Source organism: Lutra lutra, chromosome 8 (assembly GCF_902655055.1).
Source record: "Lutra lutra chromosome 8, mLutLut1.2, whole genome shotgun sequence".
Classification (NCBI taxonomy): Eukaryota; Metazoa; Chordata; class Mammalia; order Carnivora; family Mustelidae; genus Lutra; species Lutra lutra.
In genome coordinates this window covers 138,701,967-138,728,392 of record NC_062285.1, presented here as the reverse complement: position 1 = coordinate 138,728,392, position 26,426 = coordinate 138,701,967, and the positions used below count along the sequence as shown (strand labels likewise).

At 51.1% G+C, this 26,426-nt stretch overlaps 1 protein-coding gene across 5 annotated transcripts in view; it reads left to right on the top strand.

Moving 5' to 3' along the window:
- Positions 1 to 26,426, top strand: part of PACSIN2 (protein kinase C and casein kinase substrate in neurons 2) — a 132,212-nt gene that overhangs the window by 73,063 nt on the left and 32,723 nt on the right. For 4 of the 5 annotated variants that reach the window (XM_047739858.1, XM_047739854.1, XM_047739856.1 and 1 more), the window contains exon 2: positions 19,179 to 19,315. In XM_047739858.1, the coding sequence (XP_047595814.1) occupies positions 19,256 to 19,315 (60 nt within the window). In that variant the 5' untranslated portion in view covers positions 19,179 to 19,255. Of the gene's footprint in view, positions 1 to 2,665; positions 2,777 to 19,178; positions 19,316 to 26,426 lie in introns of those variants that run through there. The other variant, XM_047739857.1, reaches the window with a different exon arrangement.

Here is a 26,426-nt window from a genome sequence, read left to right as displayed (position 1 = left end):
TTCTTCCGTGGTTTCTGTTACCATGGCTCCATAATATTTCCTCAGATCTGCTTGTTCATCCTTTCACACACTCCAGCATCAAATTTACAATTCCTTAGAATCAGAATATCTTATTTATGATATCCAAGAATGTTTCTCCAGCTGCAATAGCATTTTGCTCCAAAGTGGAAAAGTTAGTTGTTTTTCCCTATCAGAGACGTTGGGAAAAGAGAGGGTGTGGTTCTGTGAAGGATAGTGCAGTCAGTGGGGGGTGGAGGGTGGCAGGGGCTCTTAGGACGCTCCCACTGGTGGTCTAAGCAGAGGACCAGTGTCAACTGTGTGGAAGCACTTCCCCTTTAGATCCCACAGTTGGAGATACAGGATGGGCAAGTTGCCATGTTTGCTTGGGACATGCTGGCATTGGATGTTTTGGCCCAGACATCCAACACACTCCTGGTTCTTGGTTCTCCTTCAGTGTGAGTGTGTGTGCTCTCACTGTATTTATTCATTTATTTTTAGACTTGATGGAGGCTTCCACCCTGGGAAGGGCTCTTGTTTTTAAGAATCTGCAGTCAGGAGAAACAGTGCTGGTCCTGGCAGTCAAATGCCCTCTCTTCCTGGCATTTAGGATTATTCAAGGAGATACTTTCCTGCATTTCCTTGCTTTGAGGAATGTGTATTTCTTAGAGGATTGTTTAGGATTTAAAAGAAAGTGTCAGAGTAATACAGAATCCTAGAGATAGTTTGTTTCCAGTCTCTTAAAGTCTTTGCTGCCTTTCACTTTTCAGGGCTAACCAGCTTTCCTCTGATAAATGTGGTATCAAACTAGGTTCTGGGTGGGGTGCCTGGGTGGCTCAGTCCATCAAGCTTCTGCCTTTGGCTCAGATCGTGATCCCAGGGTCCTGGGATTGAGCCCCACATTGGGCTCCCTGCTCACTGGGGTGTCTGCTTCTCCCTCTGCCTTCTTCCCCACCACTTGTACTCTCCCCCTCTCTCAAATAAATAAAATTTTTAAAAAAATTTTAAAAATCCAACTAGGTTCTGGGTGTATGTGAGGTTCGTTATAGGGGACAGTCAGGCCAAATGTTTTTGAAATTCTATAAATATAGATGTTGACTCAATGACAGAGCAAGTCCTAATACTTGAGAATTTAAAGTGTGTTGTAACTGACTGGGCCATTGGCTCCTACCACAGTTGCTTCCTGTGACTCAGACAGGACCCCTTTATAAACAGCAAAAACACACAGAACTGTGGTTCTGGGTATCCCGGAGGCTGCCCAGGAGGCTCCAGGTGGGAAGGTCTTCTGAGTGACTAGACAAATGGCATTGTAGAAGAATTTACTTTTTAAGAGTCACTGAAAAATTAAGTTTTGCTGTCAGCTCAAGAAACGTTTTGTGGTTAGTCATCTGAGTAGTCTTTTTTTTTTTTCCGTGTAACCCAAGAGATGTCAGTATGTGGCTTCATGAGTGAAATAACAACAGAATGTTATTGTTAAGATCTTACAGATCTTGTAGGGTGGTGGTATTGGAAGATGGGGCTGGATGAGAGGATGGTCAGGGAGACTCTGACGACCTTTGGTCAGAGGCCCATATAGTACGGGAGCTGGCGATGCAATTGTCTTATGAAAGAGCATTCTGGGGAGAGCGAACAGCATGTGCAAAAGTCCTGAGGCAGGGATGGGCTCAGTATGTTTGAGAAACAAAGGGAAGATCATTGTGGCCAGAGCAGAACAGGGCCAGTCAGTGAAGGAGCGTGGAAGAGGGCAGGCAGGGGCAGGTCGAGATGGGACTTGCAGCAAAGGCAAGGAGTTAGGGTTTAACTCTTGAGTGTGGTGGGTGTTGAGCAGGGAAGTGACATGATTTAAGTATTTAAAAAGGTTGCCCTGAGGAGACTAGAAATTGAAAGGGTGGGTTTTCTGATCTACCTAACGTTGGGCTTCCGTTGGGCTTCCGTAAGAAAACATTAAACTTTTGTTTGCATTTTAACTTTGGAGTTTTAGAGTCACTAATACCACCTGCATTCCTTGTGTCTGGGATTCTGTGAAGTTTTCTGGGCTCTTTTTTTTTTTTTTTTTAAGATTTTTATTTGAGCTAGAACTAGAGAGAGAGAGAGAGCAAGCACGGGGAGCAGCAGGCAGAGGGAGAAGCAGACTCCCCGCCAAGCAGGGAGCCCGATGTGGGGCTCATTCCCAGGACTCCAGGATCATGACTTGAGCCGAAGGCAGATGCTTAACCAACCGAGCCACCCAGGCACCCCTGCTGGGCTCTTTTTGGAGAGGTGCTGTGTAAGTAAGCAGCACTCTGGTCTCTGCATAGTCTCGTCAATTTAAAAATGTCCCTGTTAGTAGTGCATAACATTGTTCTCAACCTAGCCAACAGCTGGAGGGTTACAAGTCATGAGAAACTCATCAAGGTTAAACCACACGGGAATTTTTGTATAGAAATGTGACCCCAGTTCCTCCTTCCTTGCTCACTGTTCCTGTTTCAAGGTGGGCACCCGGCCGTGCTGTCTAGCCCTCTGAAGACTGGGTGCTCTCACTGACACTGACTGGCCTGTGCTCCCTTCCTGCCCTCCCTTCTTGCCTCGTCCCACCCCCACCCTTCCTCATGATTCTTCTGTCTGGGACATCTTGCCCTTACCCTTGTGCACCTGCCTCATTCCCGCGGGCTCCTCAGGACTCTGCCTGTGGCCCCTGGGAAGCCACCATGCGATTCCGGGCTTCCTCAGCGCCCCGGTGGAGAGCAGCTACTTCCGCTCGTGACTGAGGCATGCCATCCCCAGCGAGGCAAGGAGTAATGTCAGTATCAGTTTCCCTTTCTGGGTGAGGAAGCCGAGGCTCCAGAGTTTAAATCACGTGCCCATGGTTAGGTGTGCGGCGGGGCTGGGGTTGTGCCTAGTTCATTCCCCCATCACATATCTCTGCCCTGTTTACACTGGGCTCCCTGCCCAGCTCTGGGGTACACCTGTGAGCAAGGCAGGCAGGGCTTGCGGGTGTGTCTCCCCCAGTGCCCTAAGCTGTTCGAGCAGGCGTGCTTCCAGAACAGGACTCCTGCCCAGGTGCTCAGCGAATGCCAAAGGAGTGAATGCGTGCACACGTGCATGCCTGTTGACGTCGTGCCCTTGTGGGAGTCCCAGCTGGAGTGCTGTCCCTGTCTCGCTTACATCGTTCACCTCTGCCTCTTCTCGGAGTTTTCCATTGCCATGTCTCACCGAGGGAGACAGGGTGGCCTGACAGTGAAGGGGCAGGCTCAGGGGCACCTGGCCCAGGTCTGAGTCCCAGCTTTGCCACCTGCTACCTGTGTGGCTTTGGTCAAGTTATTGAAACACTTGTTTACCTCATTTCTTCATCTGTAAAATGGGGATGATAGTAGTAGCTACCTCATAGGGCTGTTCTGAGAGGGAACGGTGCTCGCACCTAGGAAGCACTTAATAAATGTTGACTGTCACTGTGACTTCTGCTGTGTGGTGGGGACAGGAGCTGAGCCCCACTCAACTCCAAGGGCACTGTCAACCCCTGACCACCCTCAGCATGGTGTCTGGCACTGGGTCAGGGCCTAGCACGTGTCAGATGAGGGAATGTCCAGGGAAGAGTTCCACCCACGTGGTGCATCTTGGGGCTGTGGGGCCAGGACTCCATGAGACCCTGGTGAGAAATAGGACTACCGGGACTGTGGTCAGCTTTTGGCCATGTTGTCCTGGCCTTTTCTCCTGCCTGTCCCCAGTTTGACAACTTCCTTTGACTCGTCCTCCTCCACTTTTCCCTTCTACTCACTGCATCCACCATCACTCCCTTTTACGCAAATGCATCTGTTAAGTTCTTTGCTGCATCTGCTGTATCTGCTGCATCTGCTGTAGCCTCAGTAGTGATGTTTCTAAATTTATTCATTTCATTTGCTTAATTTCATGCTTTTAATCAAGGAAGTCCATGCAAATACATTTAACTTACAAAGACTATAATATACCAGGAACTTGAGTATTAGTTCACATTAAAGTCCTGAAGCCGGTCTAACTTCTCATTAGAAGCCACTGTATTATGCATGTGGCATCTGTCTCTAAGGAATTCAGTAAGAAGTAAAGTGTACTTACTTCAGGGAGACATTTACTTTTGAATTTGAGCTGTCAGAATCTTACATTTTGTAATGTTTAAATTCTCCCATTGATTCAAACTAAACTGAAAGAATGAATAGTCCAAACCACCAAAGTGTTTTTGTTTTTATCAGCATGCTGTTTATTCTTTTAAGGTGACCTACTTGGAGACTTCCAAATACATTTTTGAAACATTTCAGTAAGTTTAAAAGTAAGACAGTCACTTTCAAAATTTGTTTCTTTAATAACGTGTCCCGTTGTTCAGTGAGTAGGAATGCGGGCCTCCATCTGCTTTTGGGTCTGGATTGAGTGGGTGTCTCACCTGTGCCGGGCTCCGAGACAGGACACGAAGCCCCACAGGGTGTGCTGGGTCCAGAAAAGGGGTCTGGGTGGTGAACCTTGGTGCTGCTGTGTGTTCTCCTTGTGAAACTGGGAGCAGAGGAGAGATGGTTATTTCTGCTACCTAATGCCCGGGGCGGCATCCCAGGGGCGGCATCCCAGGGGCTGGCAGTCGGACCAGTTAGACTCCCACTTCCTGTCTCATTGTATGGAACAGGGCTCAGGGCCCAAGGACTTTTGTATTCAGTACAAATGACTTTGTGCTATGATTGGGCTACAGAAATAGATACCACATGGTCCTTGCCCTCAGGCACCCTTTGTCTCCTGATTGAGATAGATCCTTGCATGACCGTGTCCACCTAAGGTTGGATGGAGTGGGTACTGGAGGAGAGGAACGTGCTACTCAGAGCAGCCCGGGCTGCAAAGCTTACTTTTGACTGGGAATAAAGGAAGGCTTCGTGGAAGAGGTGTGACATTTGATTATGACCTTGAAGAATAATTAGTATCTTACCAGTCATCCATGAGGTGGTTCTAAGGAGAAGGAATGATGTGGAGGGAGGTGTGAGGGCCCAAAAGGACTGTGCTGTCCTGGGCCCTGGGGGTGATGGGAGGGACTGTGAGGCCTAGAAGGTGGGTAACCCTCCTGCATTGTCCCTGTTGGGAGTAGGTCATCCTTTGGAGAGCTCGTTGCAGGATTGGCAAGATGTCCCCAGTCACATGGCCAGTGTGCACTCCATTCTAGAAGGCGGACTGGCTAACCTTGTGAGAAAACCTTGAAGAATCGCTGTGGGATTCAGAGATGCTCTCTCTTCTGCCTGCAGTTCCGAAGCAGGCACACTGCTCCCACCTAATGCTCCCCGATCTCCTGACTCCCCTCCCAACCCCAAGTTGTCATTGTGCCTGACCTCCCAGCACCCAGTGACAGGGGGGTCTTCATCGAGGAGCCTGGGACCTAGGGTCAGAGTGCCTGTCACAGCATATGTGACAGTCATGCCTCTTTTTACTCATTTTGTAAAATGCACATGTTAATTGCTGTCAACTTTCCTTTAAACAGTAGCATTCCTATATGAGACCTCACAGCACAGATGACATCCTGGGTCCCCAACACTGTTCAGTAACTTCTGTGATGTGGAAATGCTCGGGAAGCAAGGGCTCTGTATTGACTGAGGCATGTTTTGCAGTGAGACCCTGGGAACGAGTTCAAGCTGGACTTTGGGGTCCAGGTGAGACTGTCCTCACGGCGGGGCTGTGAGGCTCAGATCTGGTAAAGGAGGAAAGCGCTCTGGAGCCATGGGGGTCGCTGTAAGCAGGTGCTCTTAAAACAACTTGGGTTTAATCCACTTGAGTTCTCCCACAGTCTCTTGCCAGTAGGAGGCTCTTCTGAAACATTTTAAGCTCAGAAAAATTTAAGAGTTGAATTCCACACTCTCTAGTATCAGTAGTGGGATGCTGAGAAGTTGCCCAAGGTCCCAGCTGTTTAATGGCAAATTTGGGCTGAGTCTTCCAAACATTGGCCCTGAGAGCCCTCAGTAAGAGTAGAAAATGGCTTCTAAATCATCAGAAATTAACTTTTGTTCAGTATAGTTTTGTTGGGTTTATTTGGGGCATGTGAATACGTGTGTGTGCGTGTGTGTGTTTGTGTGCGCGCGTGTGTGTGTTTGTGCGCGCGCGCGCGTGTGTGTGTTAAATTGGCATTCCTGGCAGGGTGTACTCAGTGATTCCCTGAACCACACAGATTAACCACCGCCACCACTGCCTCCTTTCTTGCCTCTTGAGGGAATCGTGTTCAGACATTCACACCATCCCACTGGTTTGAAGGACACTGGTCCTCCACGTGTGGATAACCGGTTGTCTGCGTCAGTTTGACTAGAGTGAGTCCCAAACCCTCCCAATACTTAATACTTTAAAGGCATTTCCTATTTAGAATTTTATAAAGGTTTATTTACTTGAGGTTTCTTAAAAAGAAACAAAAACGCCAAGCAATCCGATTTCTGCATTTATGCAGTAAGACAGGAGAAGCTCGCTGTCTGCCTGTTTCCCCCAACAAATGAAGCCTCCTTTCCACGTGAGCTCGCTCTTTGACTGTCCCTTCCGTCCCTTTCTTACTCATGAGCAGTACTGTGTAATACTCATGTGACTATCTCCTGAAATACTCTGATTCACCGTGTGAAACGGGTAGGTCCCCCACAGGCAGCAGCATTTTTCTGCCAGGGTGTGTCTTGGGGGTCATCCTTTTTCATGGGCGTGTGATCTGCACCTGAAATGTGGATGGAGGAGGCCCAGATTGAAATCTTGCTTTACAAACTGTAGCGGGAGGTTCTCCAGCTGCCGTGAGAGCACATGCGCCCATGAAGCAGCGGGACAGAAATGGGATGGGCCCCCTTCTTGGTTCTAAGAAAGACCCAAACCCCTGAGATCGGGCCGTGAGGGCTTGGGCAGTCGTGTGGGACCACGGAGTGACTTTACACGGCCGTCAGGAGCGACAGGAAGAAGACCCGCACAGCGGGGGAAGTGCTTGCTGTGCTGCTGAGAAAAGCAGACCGCGGGACGGCTCGTGGGCCGTGATGGCCGCGGGGGCAGGGAGAGAAGCGCGAGTGATGAGAGCGAGGGTCGGTGGTGGAGCCCTGGGTGATTGGGACAGCCCTGTGCCAGCCAAGGGAGGGGACGCTGGGGCGGACCCCGGGGCAGGCTCGGTGGGGAGCGCTGGCTGTGAGAGCACAGCTAGGGAAGGACCCTCGCAGCGGGGGCTGTGCTGAGCCCCAGTGGCAGCGGGTGTCTGTCGGACTGCGGGAGAGCTTCCCTGTTTTCCTCGAGCCCTCGCCAGCGTGGCTTCCTCTGTGGGAGGAAGAGAGCTGCTCCGTGGCGTGGACTAAAACAAAATAAGATGCGTCTTCCTCCACTCTGTCTCTCTTCCCAGCTGTGATACTCCTGACGCCGGGCCCTGTTTGCTTTGAGCCAAGCGGCTGTGTGTCCCCGGCTGAGTGTCCCCCGCTGTGTCCCGTGGAGTTCCTGCGATTCCCCTTCTTCTCACCAGTACTCGCTTTAGTTTGCAGCGGGTCGCTCGGTGCCCTGATGTGCTTGGACCCCTCTGCTCGTTTCAGGGACGGTGTCCACGGCCACCCCAAGCTCTCTGCTCCCGGATACTGTGTTTTCATCTCCGGACGCACTTCTCAGTGTGTTCAGCCCACACTGCTCACCCTGGTGGGTGCTTCTGGAGAATCCTCCCCTCTCTGTCCCGGCCTGGGACCTGCCAAGCCGTGGGCGTCCGTGTCCTTCCCCAGAGGGGACAGCTGTTGAAACCAAGCGTCCTGCAGCGCACAGGCAGCTTTCCGTTGTTGCAGTCCGCGCATTACAGTGCTCCGCAGATACGAGTCCCTTTATGTGCTGATCTCTATCTCTTCCTTTGAGCACTGTTCACTTTTCCAGATGAGATCACTGGAAACAAAATAGGCCGTGCCAGATATTTAAGCTATTAAAAAAAAAAAAAATGTCCCTGCTTTGCTCATGGTGCAAAGCAGTGTATTACCTCAGGCCTTGCTCCCCGAGCGCCCACTACAGGGGAGGCCGTTAGAGCGCTAGAGGGAAGCAAGAGACCCTGTCCTGAAAGTAAGGGACTGATTGGGCATACAGCAATAGCCCGAGCCAAGACTGGAGGCAGAGAGGACCTAGGGGCCCACGGGCCTCAGGGGTGGTCCGGCCCAGGCAGGTGAGCCCCAGAACGGCTTCCTGCGTGGCTGGCGGTCGTCATTCGGGAACCGAGCGGCACACACCCGCCTCGACCCCCACTGTGGTTGTAAACCCATTTGTGGTTTAGTTTACATGCGCAGGGTTGTTTATAAAAGAATTCTAACCACTGGAGTTAAAACGTCTTCACAATAATGCTCCAATTACTTTCCGCCTGTGGATGGATCTGCATTCTGCGTGAATCAAACCCGCCGAGACTTCTCAATTCAACTTTTCTCATCCTGAATCCATCCAGCAAGTTTTTACCCGAGTGACTGCTCTGTGGTCAGACCTTGGGTGCTAGGACTACAGCAGGGGACACAACAGACAAAAATCCCCTGCCCTCCCAGAGCCTGCATTCCAGACGGGGAGACAGAGAATAGACAAAGAACAAAAGGATCCAGTAAATGACAGAACTCGCTGGAAGGAAATAAGTGCTTGAGGGAGCAAAATAAAGTAGAGAAGGTCTGGGAGTGTGAGAGCTCCTGGTGGTGGGGGTGGGTACCAGAGGGGTCAGCCCTAGGGGGTGCCCGTGGCATCGTGTCTTGAAGCTCTGGGGCAGCACATAGTACAGAGGCGCCCTCCCTCCGTTCAAGCCCCGGCCGCTGGTGAAACAAAAGGGGGCATTTTTATTAACTAGGTTTTGTATTGTAAAAGTGTCGCATGCCGATAGTCACAATCCTCATGGTTTAGAAGGTTACAAGGTGAGCTGTAAAGTCCCCTCCCCACCCCCAAGATATCCCCTAGAGCAAATCAGAGGCCTCGGTGGGACTCTGTGTGTAGGGGTGCACTCTGGTGGACTCCTGATTGTTTTTTGTTTTTAAAGATTTTATTTATTTATTTGACAGACAGAGATCACAAGCAGGCAGAGAGGCAGGCAGAAGGAGGGGTGGGGGACAGGCTCCTCGCCGAGCAGAAAGCCTGATGCGGGACTCGATCCCAGGACCCTGAGACCACGACCTGAGCCGAGGGCAGCGGCTTAACCCACTGAGCCACCCCGGCGCCCCTCCTGATTGTTTTTTAATGCCAGTGTGTCACACTCCTGTACCATGCGACACCCGCTGTTCCCATTTGAGAGGTGGGAACGACTTTTGTGTCTGTACACACAGTCCCTTCCTTCTCTCTCCTCTGGCTGCCCCGGTGCCCTGGAGAAGTGTGCCGGCATCTCCGATTCTTGAAGGCCGGTGAGTAGTTTTCAGTGTTCTTTTTGTTGCTGTTACCAGTGATACCACCGTGAATACCTACATCTGACTCTTGGATGAACTCATCTGTAGCATAAAGCTTCCGAGGAAACGGCTGGGTCAAAGCCTAGGTGTTTCTCTTCTTTGAATACTCCGTGCATTGAGAGGCGTGTAAGAACATGGAAGGACAAACCTAGAGTGACCGCGCATGTACGCTGCTTGGTCTCCACGAGCACATCTTACAGGCACTTGCGGCTCAGCGTTTTGAGACAGTAGCTCCGACGGGGCTGAGTTCCCCTGCAGCTTCTCAGCGGTGCCAGGTCGTCCCGCCCGATTCCTCAGGCAAGCACCCGGGTTCCCACCCTACTGGGTGCTGGGACGGGCCCAGCACTCATGGGATCTTTGCCGATGCCCTCCCTCTTCTGGAAAAGCCTCTCCCTTGTCTTTCACATGCCTGCTTGCCCTCACACCGGGGCTGTTTGTACTTCACTCTGTGTCAGCCTGCCCTGGTAAGACGTCAGCTGCAGGCGGGCCGGGCCTGTGTCTGTCCTTCACCGCTCCCTCCTGGAGACCTAGCCACCGTGCCAGATACACGGTAGGTACTCAAACATCCGTCTGTAGAATGAATGGGGAAATCCGGCCCTTCCTTAAGGAATGATCCTCCCCTCATCCTGGGCCACACAGTGGCTTAGAAGAAATTCTAGTCATACCCCATTGTGGATAATGAAGAAACCAACCTTGGGTCCAGCATGTGCTCATGGCTAGGCCCATGGAGCAGCACGGAGCCAGGTCAGCGGTGGCAGGGAAGGGGCAGCAGGGGGGACTCCTTCCTTCCGCAGTCAGTTATGGAGGACTACGGGGGCTTTCCCCCTACCACTGGCTGACTCTGGGGGAGACAGCAACATGGTGCCTTTGCTCTGAATGTTCTTGATTTATAGTAATATAGCCTTTTGGCCTAATGACCCATTCTGTTTTTTGTTTGTTTGTTTGTTTGTTTTTGGAACAAATTAAGGGCATTAAGAGGGAGCTAGATGTACTTATGTAATGTGTACTTTTTGTTTACTTGATAGTTGTTATCAGGCCCAGAGCGGATGAAGGTTATGCCAGTTCCCAGCCAGGGCCAAGGGCACCTTGGCAACCTCTGTTAACCTCTGAGACTCTGCATGCCCTTTTAGGAGTAGCTGTGACTCACCAGTGTTTACATACCTCAGTGGCAGAAGTTGCTGGAATGTAGGCATCTGGAAGTCTTTACCCCGCCTCATTCCCAGGTTCCAGGATTCCCAGATTCCTGTCAAGTGCCTCCTAGAATAGGTCCTTGACATACGTCTATTGAGGGCCTGCTGTGTGCCAGGACACGCAAGGAGGAACTTGAATGTGCATTTCAGGAGGGTGGGGAGGAGAGGGGGTGATGATCCGTGTGCTTAGGGTCTCCTTGCTCTCAAGTCTCAAGCTTGCTGCTCATACACCTTCGATGGACAGACAAGGGCCCAGGCAGAAGCGCACCATCCCTGTAGCTGGAATGTCAGGGTCTCCCAGGGGAGCCAGCCTGAGGCACGGCACACTGTCGCTCGGACGACCAGTAGTTCACTGAGTGGCCGTAGCCTCCTTCTCCCAGAGCCCTTGGAGAGAGAAGAGGGAAAGGCTGCAAGGCCTGTTCCATTTGCACCGCCTCAGGTCTTGTTCGAGAACCTTCTCGATGCAGCACTGGGTGTGCTAGACCTGAGTGGGAAGCCAGCAGCGCTCTAGGACACCCCACCTCCACCCCTCCCAGCCCGCAGGACTTCCTGGCGGCTCTTCCTGTCCCTTAACCAGCCTCTTGCTCACATCTCTCCCTCCTGTTTTCTGTGATAGGAAACGCCTGTAGTCTTACAGGCGGGTCCTGAGCTTCATCCTTAATCTTGTCATTCAGTTATACAGACTCTCCATCAAAATGTTTATTTTGGTAATAAATCAGTCCTAAAAATCAAGAAAAAAGTCTTTACTAATTTCCTGATTTCTCCTTTCTCATAGCAGCTCATTTGTGTCTTATGGTACAATAACTCTTGACTTTCTTGGAGAAGTCTTAAACGAGTTTATTAGAATCTCTGTCTTGTTCCCTGAAGTATCTTTATTTTCTCTAGACATCAGCCCCAAATAAAAATTGCCCTGTTGATCTTGGTCCTTTAATGGTTTGGGTTTTTATTTCATCATTATGTATTTCATGATTGTGAAGACCCTTGGTTATCGGTTCATGTTTATCAAAGAAGAACAGGACTGATGTGTAGGAAGCTCTTCCAAGTTCCTGGACTGTGTTTCTGTGAGAGGCTGGCCATGGCCCCAGGTGGGCTTCCTGAAAGGAGTCTAGGCTTGCTGGTCACAAATGCAGTTTTAAAAATTGCTGTGATTGCCCCTCAGCCCCTCCCGCCTTCTCTCCTCCCCACTCCAGCATTATCTCAGCCCAGGGCTTGGCACTCCTACCCCAGGGAGACTCACTCCTACTCTGGCGTTTGGGATGGTTTTCTTGGTCATCTTCCGGCCCAGGCCTGTCTGCTTGCTTCTGGCGTCTCCACTGGTCTGCTGCTCTGCCCCGGAATTGTTACAGGCTCCTTCTTGTTGGTCCACTGGACCCTTGCGGGGAGGAAAGGAGAGATGTGTGCCTCTCTTGAACTGGAGCACATGAGATTTGGGGGAAAGAAACAAAGCTAGGGGCAATCCATGGTGAACGTATTTTCTTGGCTTTGTTTTTCCCATCGTGATGGGAGGGAATCAAGAATAACTCAACGCACACTACCTTGTCCTAACGGTTCATTTCAGAATCTGTTGTTCAGAATTCAGATGGCATTTTCCTGTCACCAAGTTAGACTGTAAAAGCCTCTTCTGGGGCACCTGGGTGGCTCAGTGGGTTAAGCCGCTGCCTTTGGCTCAGGTCATGATCTCAGGGTCCTGGGATCGAGTGCCGCATCGGGCTCTCTGCTCAGCAGGGAGCCTGCTTCCCTTCCTCTCCCTCTGCCTGCCTCTCTGCCTACTTGTGATCTCTGTCTGTCAAATAAATAAATAAAATCTTAAAAAAAAATTTTAAAAAAAAAAAGCCTCTTCTGGTGTGTTCAGCACACAGTGTACTCCATGAGGCAGCGGGAGACTGGGAGCAAGTGCAGCCTTTGTTCAGAGGTGATGGAACCTGTTCAGCATTACATTCGAGTATTGTAGTTCAGTGTCTTCGGGAAGAAATGATCCATCAACTACGGGGTTCCAGACGGTGTGACGCAGAATAAAGCAGGGCTAGCTTCTGTCCCTGTCCTCGAAAAGAGCAGTACTAGCTCACTTGTTGGTCACTTTGTACTTTTCCAGAGTTCTCCCACATCCGTGATCTCCCCTGAGCCTCTTTGTACCTCGGGGAGGGGAGGGTGCGGGTGGTGTCCCTGCCTTACAGAGGAGGATGGGGCTCTGGGGGAATCATGACTGATGTCACAGAGGCGGAACCGACCTGCGTTTTCCACCCACTGCCACGCTGCCTTCCCAGGAACTTCACCATCCCCCTGAGAGGCACCCAGCTGATGAATAAACATACATCATATGTTTTGGCATCGGTAGACCTATTTCACGAGAATTCAGTACCATTTGGCATTAGAAACCTGCTTATCTCTCAGCACGTCTCAGGCTTAGCAGTGGTTCTGGCTGGCTCAGGACCTGGAATGAACGAAGGCTGCGGAACCAGGAAATTTGCCTGACCTGATCTCCTTTGAAGGAACAGGTTTGTGAGTTCTCTTATTGCCGTCTGAAGCCTCAACTTCCCCGACTTAACACGTTTCTTTAATCCAGAGGGCACTAAAACCAGATTCATTTTTTTAAAGATTTTATTTATTTATTTGACAGAGAGAGAGATCACAGGTAGGCATAGAGGCAGGTAGAGAGAAGGAAGCAGGCTCCCGGCTGAGCAGAGAGCCCGATGCGGGGCTCGATCCCAGGACCCTGAGATCATGACCTGAGCCGAAGGCAGAGGCTTAACCCACTGAGCCACCCAGGCGCCCCAACCAGATTCATTTTTATGGTTAGAGATATTTGTGTGTGTGTGTGTGTGTGTGTGTGATAGTCTGAGGACCCTTGGGGATGTTTTGGACATCTCTGTTAATAAGACAGCCCTGAGAATCAAGCCGCCTTTGTGAGGGATTGGCCTCCCATTCAAGTGGGTCTTCCAGAGCTGGGAATGACTCGGCCGGATGAGCAGTGTTCTGCTGTGGTTGGGTAGTGTGGTATCAGATAGTCTGGCTTGAGTCCTGGCCTAATGTTTACAGGCTGTGGGCCCTTAACCAGTGATTTTAATTGTTGGGACCTCAGTTTCCTTCCTGTTCATCTTTTGCAGAGTTTTTGAGAGAGGAAAAATCCATCTACAGGTCACATAGACCGCTGGGTGGTGCTAAGAGGTGTTTGGTGCATGGGAGCAGCTGTGTTACTGATTTATGCCTACGTGGGCTCCCAGGTGGGAAGCAGAATCACAGCTTGCTTGAAGCAGGCTTGCTTTGTTGGACCCAGGCATGGCCACCTTCATCCAGGGGGTATCATTTGGTTCTTAGTTACTGAACAACTATGTGGTGCCATTAGGCAGCTCTTCTAGTTCCTTCCTTGGTGGCCTTGTTTTCCCTGGGGGTCTGAGCCTGGCTCCTGGGGTCTGGCCTGGTCTGCAATGGATTCCCACTCAGGAGGGGGCACACTCAAGTGAGCGTGCATACACTAGAACAGAGCGCCAGTGTTTGCCTGGACATTAGGGGGCTTTGTTCAGGAGGCTCATTTGCTCTTAGAGCACAGGCCGTGCCCTGTGCCCTCTCCTCTTACCTTAGAGCTCTTTGTCTGCAATTCTAGGCGCCGTAGTCACATGTGTCCCCCGCTCGCTTTAAGGAGGGAATGAAGTGATCCGGCAAACAAGCTGTGGGAGGACCAGGCCTTGGGCTACCCACGAGTGATGGAGCTATGGATGCTCCTTCTTCCCGTTCTTCCTTCTTCCGCTGGACTCTCTTCTTGAGTTCTCAATGGAAGCATGGGTTATTTTTGTTTTTCTAAGTTGCAGATACATTAAAAAAACAAAAACAAAAAACGATACCCAAGCTGATTGGTTCACTGAGACCCCTTAACATGGGGGTATTGGCACTTTTTCTTGTCTTGTGTGAATACGTAGAGTAGACATTATGAGACTGTATGTTGGCTGTCATCAAGCCTTTATTAGCAATTTCAGTTTATTTAAGATATTATTAATTTGTCAGAGAGCACAGGCAGAGGGAGAAGCAGGCCCCTCTCTGAGCAGAGACACTCCACCCACTGTCCCCCACCACGACATGGGGGTCGACCCCAGGACCCTGAAGGCAGGGACTGCCTGTCAGAGCTCAAGGCAGATGCTTAACTGACTGAGCCACCCAGGCACCCCTATTTTTTTTTTTTTAAGATTTTATATATTTATTTGGAAGAGAGAGACAGAGATAGCAAGGGAGAGCTTGAGCGGGAAGAGAGGGAGAAGCAGGCTCTCCGGCAAGCAGGAAGCCCTGCACGGCTGGATCCCAGGACCCTGGGATCATGACCTGAACCAAAGGCAGATTCTTAACCGACTGAGCTGCCCAGGTGCCCCCCCCACCCCCACCGATTTCACTTTATTTAAGGCACTAAAAAGGCAAAGAATATTTCCTCTGTTTGCATTTGACAGATTTAGCATTGGGGTCTTTCCTGAAGATTTTCCCACTAGTCTAGTCCAGTTTAGCTGTTTTCAGTTTCATTTAAATGAAACTGAAGCCTAGTTCATGGGCTATTTGTATTCCCAGCACTAGCTCAGTTCTTGAAACTTAGGTCTTTGTCGAACGAATGAATCTGTTTCACCACAAGCAGCTGACAGTGGCAGGGCCTCCCCTCTTTCCAGTTTTAAGTTGATACAAGACCATTGTCACTGCGCCAGTGACACTTTCCAGTCCCCTCCATCTCTGAGCCTGGGTATGGCTGATGTGACTGCTTTGGGGCTAGGAAAAGTGGCCCCAGGTCATTTGGGCCCAGGAAAAGTGGCTGCTCATTGGGACACATTGAGTCGAGGAACCAGTCAAATTCTGATCATGAAAGAACAAATCTCACTGTTTGTCGGGAGAACATTTCTTGTGTGAACCTTGAACCTTGTGTGAACCTGATTCTTTTACTTTTGTAAAATCGCCAGTCTTGGATTTCTTTGGTCTCCCTTGACCCATCTTGACCACCCTCCCTGCTTACAGATAGGAAGCCCTTCTCCTGGACACCCATGCAGAGCCCGTCTGCCTGTCAGTCCCTTTCCAGCTTATCCCATACCCTATGGGGAAAGCACTCTCATTCTTGCTTTCTTGATATTTTCATAGCAGTTTATTCCTAATACCCATAAACTGCTCATTATGTGTCATGTACTATAATAGGAAGAACTCGCATTTGAGGACCACAGAACCTGGTCTTGAGTCATGACCTCACCATTTATCACCATTTATAACCTTAAACAAGTCACTTGACCTTTAGTTTCTCATCTGTGAAGAGAAAATAAGAATACCTACCTCATGGGACTATTAAGAAAAATGAATGAGATTGTGGACTAAAGCTAAAATTGCACCTGAAGGGTAATTTGTAGCTTTAAATGCACAGAAAGAAGAAAGGAAGACAGGCAGGAAAGTAATGAGCTACACTTCCATGTCCAGAGTTCAAGAAAGAATAACTTGAAGCCAAAAGTGGTAGAGGGAAGGAAATTCATAAAGGGAAGGAATGAAGGAAAAAGAAGACAGATGTTCAATAGGCAGCTGAAAGGGTGCTAAGAGTGGGTTCTTTGAAAAAATAAAAATGCAAATTGATAAATCTCTGAGACCGATCAAAACTTAATGTCAAGGGGCGCCTGGGTGGCTCAGCGGGTTAAGCCGCTGCCTTCGGCTCAGGTCATGATCTCAGGGTCCTGGGATCGAGCCCCGCATCGGGCTCTCTGCTCAGCAGACAACCTGCTTCCTCCTCTCTCTCTGCCTGCCTCTCTGCCTGCTTGTGATCTCTCTCTGTCAAATAAATAAATAAAATCTTAAAAAACAAAAACAAAACTTAATGTCAAGAATGAAAAGGAGGCACGACTACGGGTCCCTCAATCTTTATAATGATCATAGGAGGGTAGTGTGAACAATTTCATGCCAATAAATTTGGAAAAAAAAAAAAAGATTACCTAGATTCCCTGGAAAACCACAACTCTACAAAACCTACACACAAAGAAATAGAAAATAGATGAATAGTCTTTTCTCTTTTAACCAGAATCTGTGGTTGAAAGTACTTCAAGAAAACTCTAGGCCCAGGTGACTTCATTGACAAATTCTGCCAAACATTTAAGGAAAAAATTAAGCCAATCTTATGTAAACATAAGATTGAGATAAAAGCTCTTAGTAGAGTTATAGTAGAAACTTTCTAACCTAAAAAGTGTACCTTAAAATGCTATGTAGCAAGCATCATTCTTCATGGTGAAATGTTGACAGCTCCGTCCTTGAGGCCCAGGTCAGCTTGGCATTGGTACAGCTGTCACCTTGGGGCCTGTTGCAGTTGCTAAGCACAGTGCCGGGGCGGGCACAGGGCCCCAGACTGAGGGAGCTTCACCACGTTGGGTATGTCCCACCATGGGACTCGGGTGAGGAAAGCTGGACTTTCCTTGTTCCCGCTGATCAGCCCATCACCCTTCTGAAGCCCTCGCAAGCTCCAGTGTTACTTGGTTTTGTTACATGGTGATCCAGGTTCTTTCTCCTAGGAGTTGAGTGTGTCTTTTTGTGCTGAGCCCAGGGGCAACCTCTTCTTGGCTTCTGGCACTTAGTAGGCTCTTGCTAAATCTTGTGCAGAACCGACCATCTGTTTGTGTCTAAACCATCGCTGTACCCTGGCAGAAAATGAATCCCTCTGCCTGAACTCTCCAGGTATGGAGCTGCTTCTCCATCCAGAGCAGCTATTCCCAGAGCTGCCTACGCAGCCCTGCCAGTGGCTTGATTGGGCCACTTTGAGGCTCGCCTGAGCCCAAAGCCCAGATAATTCCTGAGGAGCCTGCAGCAGAGACAGCTGGTCTGGGTAGGAGACTTTTTGCCACTGCAGATGGGGGCTGGCGTGCTCCCAGGAGGGCCCTGGCCAAGAGTATAGGATTGCTTAGAGAAGGGGGTGCTGTGAAACATGGCACCAGGGCCCAGCCAGAGCGGCCCATTGGCCTTTGTGATATCCTGGAGTTACAATGACACGCTGCCCTGTGATGACGGAGCAGAGGTCCAGACAGCCTGCTGGCAGGAAGAGTGGGCACGTGGCGCCCGGGCAATTGCCTGGTTATAGTGTGCGTGCAGTGGGGCGCTCAGCTTTGAAGTACCGTCATCGCTGTTTGAATTTATTGGCCACACAATGCACTGTTCAACTCTAGAAGCTGTCAAATCCATCAGATTAAACCCTTTTAATAGCAACTAGATCTTAGGTTATAAGACACCAGATTTATTTAAACTTCAGATAGATTTTGGAAAACCTCTTGGTAGGATGGAGAGAACATTACCTTAACAAACTTGTCAAATATTGTCTCCACCATTCATTACGTGGGTGACTGTGGGCAAGTTACTTAACCTCCCGAGCATCAGTTTCCTCAACTAGAGAGGTAAAAGGAGTGATAGTGATAATAATTGCTGTCCAGTGACAATTACATTGTAACTTACTATGTCCACCCCTGCATGTCAGGCCTCATTTGACCATCACTATAATTCTCTGATGTGTATTTCATATTCATCTCTCTTTTATAGATAAGGCCATGGAGGCACAGAGAGGTTAGGTAACTTGTCCACTGTTGCCCAGCTAGTGAGTAATAGGTCTGGGATTGGAGCCTGTGTTCCTGTTCCTTACTATGCTTCTAGACTGTCTCGCAGGGAATTGTGAGAATTAAGTGTGATCACATATGGAGAAGCACCTAGAACAAAGTCTTGCACCTTGCTGGTATAGCGGTGTGGATCCGTCTGCCTGCCCCACCCTCCCTAGGCCCTCCTGTGACAAAGCTGAGGCTTTGGACTCCCGACCATGGTAATTAGGCAAGCTCCAGATCTCTGGCAGCGTGATGGGAAGGCAGGGTGATGGAAAGGAAGGTGGAGTTCGCTTTCCACCAAGAAGTCAGGGAGTCTCATGTGGCTCTGGACCATGATCTGTGATCCTGAATGTCGCTGGGGGTCCTTCAGCTTCCTCCCTCTTATGAAGAGGTTAATTACCCCTTTACTCTCGCCTGGATTTAGAACATCACCTCGTGACCCAGCATTGATCCCTTTCGCTTATTCGTCCTTACTCTCTCCAGCTGACCCTCACTCAGACGGTAACTGAATGAGCTGGTCTGGCCTTGGGGCTTCAGTGGCTGAGGTGAATCAGTCATGGGTGGGGAGGGGGAGACAGTGCCCAACACAAGTGAACCATGGGGGGGAAGCTGGGGGTGGAGTCAGGGCTCCAGGGCAGATCATTTCCTCTGGTGTCTTACCGCAGGGCCTGGTCCTGCGGGGTAGGTAGGGCAGGCTGGTGCCTGGCGAGCCCAGAAATGCAGAGATTCTGCCTGCGTTTGCATGTTCTCCTACCTGTGCTCTGTCTCTCTCTCCAAGGGATGAGGAGGAATAAGGTTATCAGTCTTTTGGTCTAAAACATGAACTGTTCTCCAGAAAGCTCTTTGAGCTCTTCAGTAAGATGTTGAGAAGGTGCAGTTGTTAATGTGAAACACACATACACACGCATGTAACATATGTGTATATAGACGTTATTATTGATTTTTCTCTCACCTCAAGGGAACTTTTGCGACCGTGCTGTACCAAAGATGGGAATGCAAGTTGTAGGATGGAGATGGCTCGCTTATTACGAAAACCACAACAATGTGCTTTTCTTTTATAGGTTTGTCTAGGATTTTGAGCATCTGAAGTTGACCTCTGCCGTAAGCATTTGCTGCTGCTCCCTCACCGCCTGGAGAGATGTCTGTCGCTTACGATGATTCCGCTGGAGTAGAAGTATCCAGCGATAGCTTCTGGGAGGTAATGCCCGCGCTTGCTTCCTCATGACAGACCTGGCTTCTCTTGGCCAGAATTGCGGGGGGAAAGGGAGGCAGAGATCAGCAGACCCCAAGCAGGCCAGGTCTCTGTGGTCAGATCCAGATGGCGGCAGGTATGGCTAAACTATCAGCATGGGCGGTGAACTCATGCGGGCAAGGACAGAGTGATAAAGAGACTAGAGGTTGGGGTGCCTGGGTGGCTCAGATGGTTAAGCGTCTGCCTTCAGCTGAGGTCATGATCCCAGGATCCTGGGATCAAGCCCTGCACTGGGCTCCCTTCTCAGTGGGGAGTCTGTTTCCCCCTCTCCCTCTGCCATTCCATCTTCTTGTGCTCTCTGGCTCAAGCCCTCTGTCAAATAAATAAAATCTTAAAAAGAGAGAGAGAGAGAGGCTAAAAGTTCTTGTCAGGGTCTTATTGGTCTGTCTGTTCTCGGATCTTCCTTCTCATGCTTAGCCGTGATGTGACTTGGTGCTGCGTACACTCATTACTGGGCTTGGCCGGAGAGGCAGTGTTACTGCCAACTTGTGTGTGGAAAAGTGGATGGTGGTGATGGGACCTCATGCTGGACAGTGCGGGCAGGTGGCCAGAGGGCCGACCCACTGCCCTTGAGCCTATCAGAGCATCTTCCTATGAGTCTACACCCTTGAGGAACTCCTTTCCTGGTTTGATATTGGGGGTGGGTGTTGTCCTAGAAGTCACTTTCCCTGAGCCCACTTTTTCCTCCTTGCTGCTTAAAGGAAAGTCCATTTTCTTGTGGCAAAACCTCTGGAACTTGCCAGGCAGCTGGGGGCTTAGTGGAAGGAGCACTGGCTTTGTAGTTGGAAAGATCTGGGTTCTGATCCCAGCTGTTCCATTGCTAGCTGTGTGACGTTAGGCAAGTTGCTTGACTGATCTGAGCCTCAGGCTTTCATCTCTAAAGGGAGATGATACTGGCCTTCGAGGGAAACTGCAGGATAAAACAAGAGTATACGTATCAGCACCCACGTAGGTGCTTCCCTGAACCCAGACGCTCAAGCGGTGCATGAGATGGGGAGGATCGCCAGGGGTTTCTGGGGACTGGCACAAGCTAGTTTTATAGACTTTTTTAATTGATTAGGTGTATAATTTTATCTGAGACCAAATACCATGCGATATTGCTGTCTAAGAGAGAGTGATCACAGGTGCCCAGTTTTTAAAAAGATGGGCAAGGAACTCAAAATCCTATTAACACTTTATGGGGTGCCTGTGTGGCTCAGTTGGTTAGGCATCCGACTCTTGATTTTGGCTCAGGTCATGATCTTGGTGTCGTGAGATGGAGCCCTGTATCGGTCTCTGTGCTCAGCGCAGGAGAGATTTTCTCTCTCTCTCTCTCTCATAAATTTTTTAAAAATTCTGTTAACACTTTTCTTAAAATTGGGCAGCAGGTCATTATCAACTGTTAGCTGAATAGTTCATTTTATTAAAAGTATGTGTTTCATGAGCAGCTACTATGTGCCAGGTCCTTTAAGGCACCAGTGGGAAATGGGACAGCTCCGCTGGTAGCAGCTTTCCTGGTGGGTATCCAGGCCAGAGCTCAAATTTCAGTAGCCAGAGAGGTACATCTGCCCCGGGAAACATTTCACAGAAGGCAACAAAAGTGACAGTAGAATCACAGTTGAGTCCCAGCCACCTGCAGCAGCAACTCCCTGGCATTGTTAGGCGCATTCTCGTGGCACCGGGGCAGGGGTGGTGGTGGTGAGATGCCTGGAGCTGTTGCAAGATACAGTTTGGAGGTGCCTCTGGGTCAGTGCTGAAACTCAGGACTGCCTCTCAGCTCTGTGCAGGTCCAGGTTCACGGACAGGACCCATCTTGCTTGCTTGTCCCCAGGGAGCCTGTGGCCGTGCTGGCATTGCAGAAGCACCTGGGGAGCCGGCAAGGGCTGTGCAGAGCTTTCCTGGCGGTTCCTGGGAGGCTGGTCTTTGGAATAGCAGGTCTTGCTAGCTTCAACACCGAGCCCAAACTAGATAGTATCCTCTAGAGCTGTGGGGGAACTTTGTATCTGCGGTGATGTTACCCTCGGTACTAATCAGTACCCGCCTTGAGCTAGATGGCGGTGCGGAGACGGGCGCACCCAGCGGAGCTTGTGAGCTGTAGGCCAGGGAGGCAGCCGGACAGTTTCAGATGCGTCCTTTGGAGCCGGATGGCCTGGGCTTGGGTCCCTGCCTTGGGGGCGGAGGGAGCACTTTGGGCAAGTTACTTACTTTTCTTTGCCTCAATTCCTAATCTGAAAAGTAGGGGTAAAAATGGTACTATATCCTGGTGTCGTGAGGGTTTCACAAGGAAGGCACATGGGTAAAGTGGTGTAGGGCGTCAGGGCAGGTGCGGGCTGGGAGCTCTGTCCCTCCGATGCGGGAGCCGGGGGTCATCTGCCCCTACAGGGTGCACTTGGGAGCATCGTTTGAATTACCCAGTTGAGGGCAGCAACCGCTCTGGAGAAGTTCGGCAGCTAACGGCAGGGCTGCTACAGAAGTCTTTAGCTGCTGCTTAAAAAAGAGCAGAAGTTGCCGGCATATATTAAATCAAGCAGCTTTAACAAGTCCTGTCACTGATTTAAGCTCTCAGGCTCCCTGTTAAATTCTTAGTGGCGATAATGTCAGTGGACAAGAACATCTCCTTTGGCTGAGGAATGCTAAGGCGATGGTTTATTTTCTAGTCAGGCCCTGCTCCTCTTGGGACGCTCTCTCTGAAATGACCCTTCAGCTTGGAGAGATCAGCCGTGCCGTCGTCCTCCCCTCCCCGCTGGCTGTCCACTGAACCGAGGAGCTGTTCCTCAGGGTGAGCCCATCCCATTCAGCTGTAGCAACGCGGCTGCGTGCCGCCAGCCCCATATCTCTCCAGGCTGCCAGCAGGGTCCCTCTTTCCCCCAGGAGGTGTCTTCTCACTGAGGTGACCCTCAGACCAGTAACAGATCTACAGAAAGCCTTGTGGTCTCAAGGTGGAAAAGTTGTTGGGCTTAGTTTTACTCCTTTCCACTGAAAGGTACTCACTGGAGTGGGTCATTCCAGAATCATCTTCTGCATGCTGGCAGAAGGCCGGACATGACCCTGTGCACCAGCAGCTTTCGGCTATGACATCTCGAGGGAAGCTTACATGGGAGGAGACCGACACTAGATGGATCGTTGTGTGGAGTGCTGTAAGATTTGCTGGGGGGCACAGCAGGAAGTGGGCTCCCACTGGGGGCGGGGCAGGAGAATGCGTTGGAAGATAAGCAGGATTGGTACTCACTAAGCACTCATGTGTTTGCTAGATGAATGAGTGAGCAAGTCCTGGGAGGAGAGAGCACCCACAGGGACTAATACCTAGTGGAAGTATTTGTAGATATTCGGAGGGGATTTCTGTATTACCCAACACTTACAGTGAGCCATTTAGAAAAGGGGAGCGGGGGAACTGGGTGGCTCAGTGGGTTAAGCCTCTGCCTTCAGCTCAGGTCATGATCTCAGGGTCCTGGGATCAGGCCCCGCATCGGGCTCTCTGCTCAGCGGGGAGCCTGCTTCCTCCCCTCTCTCTCTGCCTGCCTCTCTGCCTCCTTGTGATCTCTGTCTGTCAAATAAATAAATAAAATATTTATTTTTAAAAAGTGGGGGGGAGCGGGCTCTTGAGTCCCACAGTGAAGCCTCCTGGAGGAGGGAGGATGATGGCCTCCATGGCGGGGTGGGGGTACTCAGTGGGGCCGAGCCACAGTCTGCGTCTGAGTGTCATGATGTTCAGAGGAGAAGGACGTGCTGCCCGACATCACCAGAGAAGGAGTGTGGGGTAGTTAGGGCTGGACTTTGAGGCGGGATGACATTCCGAGTTGGAGCAAGTCTGGAAGCCAGAATGAGCACGCCCTTGCAGAGGGCTGTTTTGGAGGCCAGAAGTCATATGGGATTGGGTAGGATGGGGCCAAGGGGAAGCTGTTCCCCACGTGGGTGGCTTCTTCAGCAAGCTGGAGCCTGGCATGTTCTCCTCGCAGGCTTCCCGGTGTGGGGTAGGGCAGTTCAGTTACTGCTGGCGAATCTTCTGGCTCACCCCAGGAGCCTAAGGGCCCTCCTACTTTGTCCTCGGTTTCTAGGCCCTGCGTCTGGGTCTTCTCATAGGCCCTGGGGCTGGTGGGGAGAGAGAGAGCCCAGGCTGCAGGTTGTGGGCCTTTTCAAGTGTCACCAGGCCTTCCTAGGAGAGCCTGGCCTCCTCCACCTTCAGTGGGCCCTGGACACACAATGGCAGGTTTGTCACCAGCAGGCCTGCCGCTGCCTGAGTCTCCAAGGGCTCACTGGCCACCAGGCTGGGAGGACAAACTGCTCATTTCAGGAACTGGGTCCTGAGTCTGCCTCGTCCCGGAAGCAGGGGTTCTGCTCAGCTGTCAGCTGTCTGTGCGGTTAGCGCTCAGATCTCCCCGGAGAAGCCAGGCCAGGCTGACCTGTACTGCGTCCTCTGTGGGCACAAAGAGCCTTTGAGGAGAAGAGTATTTGGGGATGAAGAGGACATAAATATCTTGCTGGAAATGTTCTAAGAATGTTAGCCCGTAGGAGCTGCCTGTGACTCCGGTATTTACCATCTCCTTCAGAGAAGGCTCTCCTGCAGCTTCCTCTCCGACTGTAGAGACAGTGTCACACGGGCACATCCCCACATGGATTGGCCTGCACTGCTCCCATCCCTCTGGGACAGTTGCCTAGGTGACATATTTAGAAGATGCTGCTGCCCTGTGTAGGTGGGTTCCATGGAGCCTGATTTGGCACCTGCCATGGTCCAGACCCACAGCTGAGTCCTGGGGTCCCGAGACGAGTATGTAGTCTTGAGGCCCCAGAGCCAACATTTGCCGCGTCAGGCAGTTACAGGGCAGCAAGGACGAGGGGACGCATCAGGCGCGAGGCAAGAAATTGCCTTGCCTCCATTTGTTCTCCGGCCACCCCCCGCTTAGACAGACAGAGTCCCCCCGCCCCTACCCCTATGTGACGGCGGGTTCGTGGGTGTATCAGCTTGGTTGTAATCCCCACTGTGCTTGGGCAGAGCTCCCAGCAGGCTGGCGGCATGCCTCGATTTCCCTGACGTTTCTCAAGGAACCACTAATTCATTCTTTCAGGCAAACCAGCATTTGCTGTGTCACAACCGGGGATTGGGGCACTGGCCTCCTCTGTGCCGTGTTCAGTCTGTTCTCTACCCAGGCCCCGGGCAGCTCATCCAGAGAAGCAGGCCTGTGTGACTGCTTGCCCTGGCTGGGAAGCTCCAGTTTTCTCCATCAGCTGCGGAGTAAAACCACACTCTGTAGCATAACGAAGGCATAAGCATGTGTTGGCGGCTGCTGGGCCACCTGGTCCTTCCCGAGGAGCGCTGCCCTGGGTGGCTCTTCTAGGTGCCTGTCCGCAGAGAGCTGCCTCCCTTCCTGGTTGTCTTTCCTCCAACCTGATCTCCATTCCTTTCCCAGCTCCTCCTCCAGGCAGCCTTCCTGACCCCTTCCAGCAGGCTTAGGCGGGCTTCCCGCCTGCCCATCCAGTGTGTTTGCTTCTCGCTCTGGGCTCTGAACAACCTGAGGGCAAGGACATGATTTCTGTCCCCCCACGACCCCTCTGTCCCACGCATGGGTGTGCTCTGATAAGTCATGAGACTGTGTGCACATAACTATATGCTCATGGTCTGTGTACTTATAACACGGTGACAATGGCCAGCATGTATCGCTCCGTGCCAGAACCCCGCTCTGGCTTATATGGTGCTCTAGAGCCCGACAGCTGCCTTCTGAGATGGTGATCTCCATTTCACGGGGAGGGAAACTGAGGCTCGGGTGGTTTGCTGGTGCCCAGCTTCGCATTAGCAGTAGGTGGTGGAACTGGGATTCGGGCCCTCTTGCTTCAGCTCGCAGGAGCTCTCCTGAGCTCTCCTCCCAGGAGCTCCTCAGAGGAGAGAAATGTTCTTTTCCTCTGACTGCCACACATTAATGCTTCCGCTTCGGTGTGAAGTCACGCCCTGTCTCTGGGGTCAGACCCGGGGACACCGTTGGCTAGTGTATGACAGCGAGGGCTCAGAGAGGTGAGATAGCCTTCCCCGTTTCCTAGGCGATGACATTGCCCTGCAGATTTCCCTCCCCGGGATGGTTGCCAGAATTGACCACCTGCACGGGGCCAGGGTCCCCTATTCCTGAACCTGAGGGGCGTGCGGCCTCCTCACTGAGTCTGCTTCTCGGCCCCGCACACTCACGTTGCCTGCCTGGGAACAGACAGAGCTGGGTGAGTCCGGCAGCCTCTCATCTTGGGGCCAGCTTGTTCCTCCCCTGTCTAAATGCCAGAAAAAGAGCCGTTCCTTGAGAGAATTGTTTTGCTGTCAAGCTTTTCCTCTGAAGATAAATTATTTTCTCATTTGATTTCAGTGATGTCAAAGTAACTTGTTTAAGCCATGTAAGATAAAACATTTTCCTTTTCTACTTAGTAAACAAGTAGAATTACACAGTTTTAGAACTGGTGGGCTCTTGAGTGCTTAATTAGACTGTGCTGGCTTAGCTCCATGTTTGGGCTGGCGCCGAGGGACCCAGGTATGGAGATGGGGTGAGGGAGCTCCTGGTCCCATGTGTGTGGTGTGTGTGCGTGTTTGGGAGGGGGCTGCTAACAGGAATCACTGAAGGTAGAGCCCAGGGATTCAGATGCGGGGGACTTGGGGACGTGGGGCACTGTGAAAGCAGTTTGGGGAGGGGATGGATGGTCATGGAAGGAAGGGGCCATTACCTAGAGGAAGTGCTTGTCCCACTTTTCCAGTCTGGCAGTCTCCCCACCAGGTAATTTGGCTGTGTGTCCCAGGGCTTTGCCTGATGGCGGACACCTGTCCCTGCCTCCTTTCCCTGTTGGAGTTTCTGCCAAGAGCTGCCAGTCTTGAGCAAGCCCTTACTTAGAAACCCAGGGAGACTATCTCCCCAGCCTGTCAGCGGCAGCTTTTACGGCCATAGGGTGCCACACGTGCAGCGCCGCCTGGAGGGTGAAGGAGAATCAGAGAGGGTGTGACCTGGTTGCTCAGCAGCCGTGCCCTCCGGCTGTTCCCTGGGCACTTGGCTGAAGGACGAGCGTTGTGCCCCGGAGACCGTGAGCCCCAGGGTGGAGTCTTAGGGGTGACAGG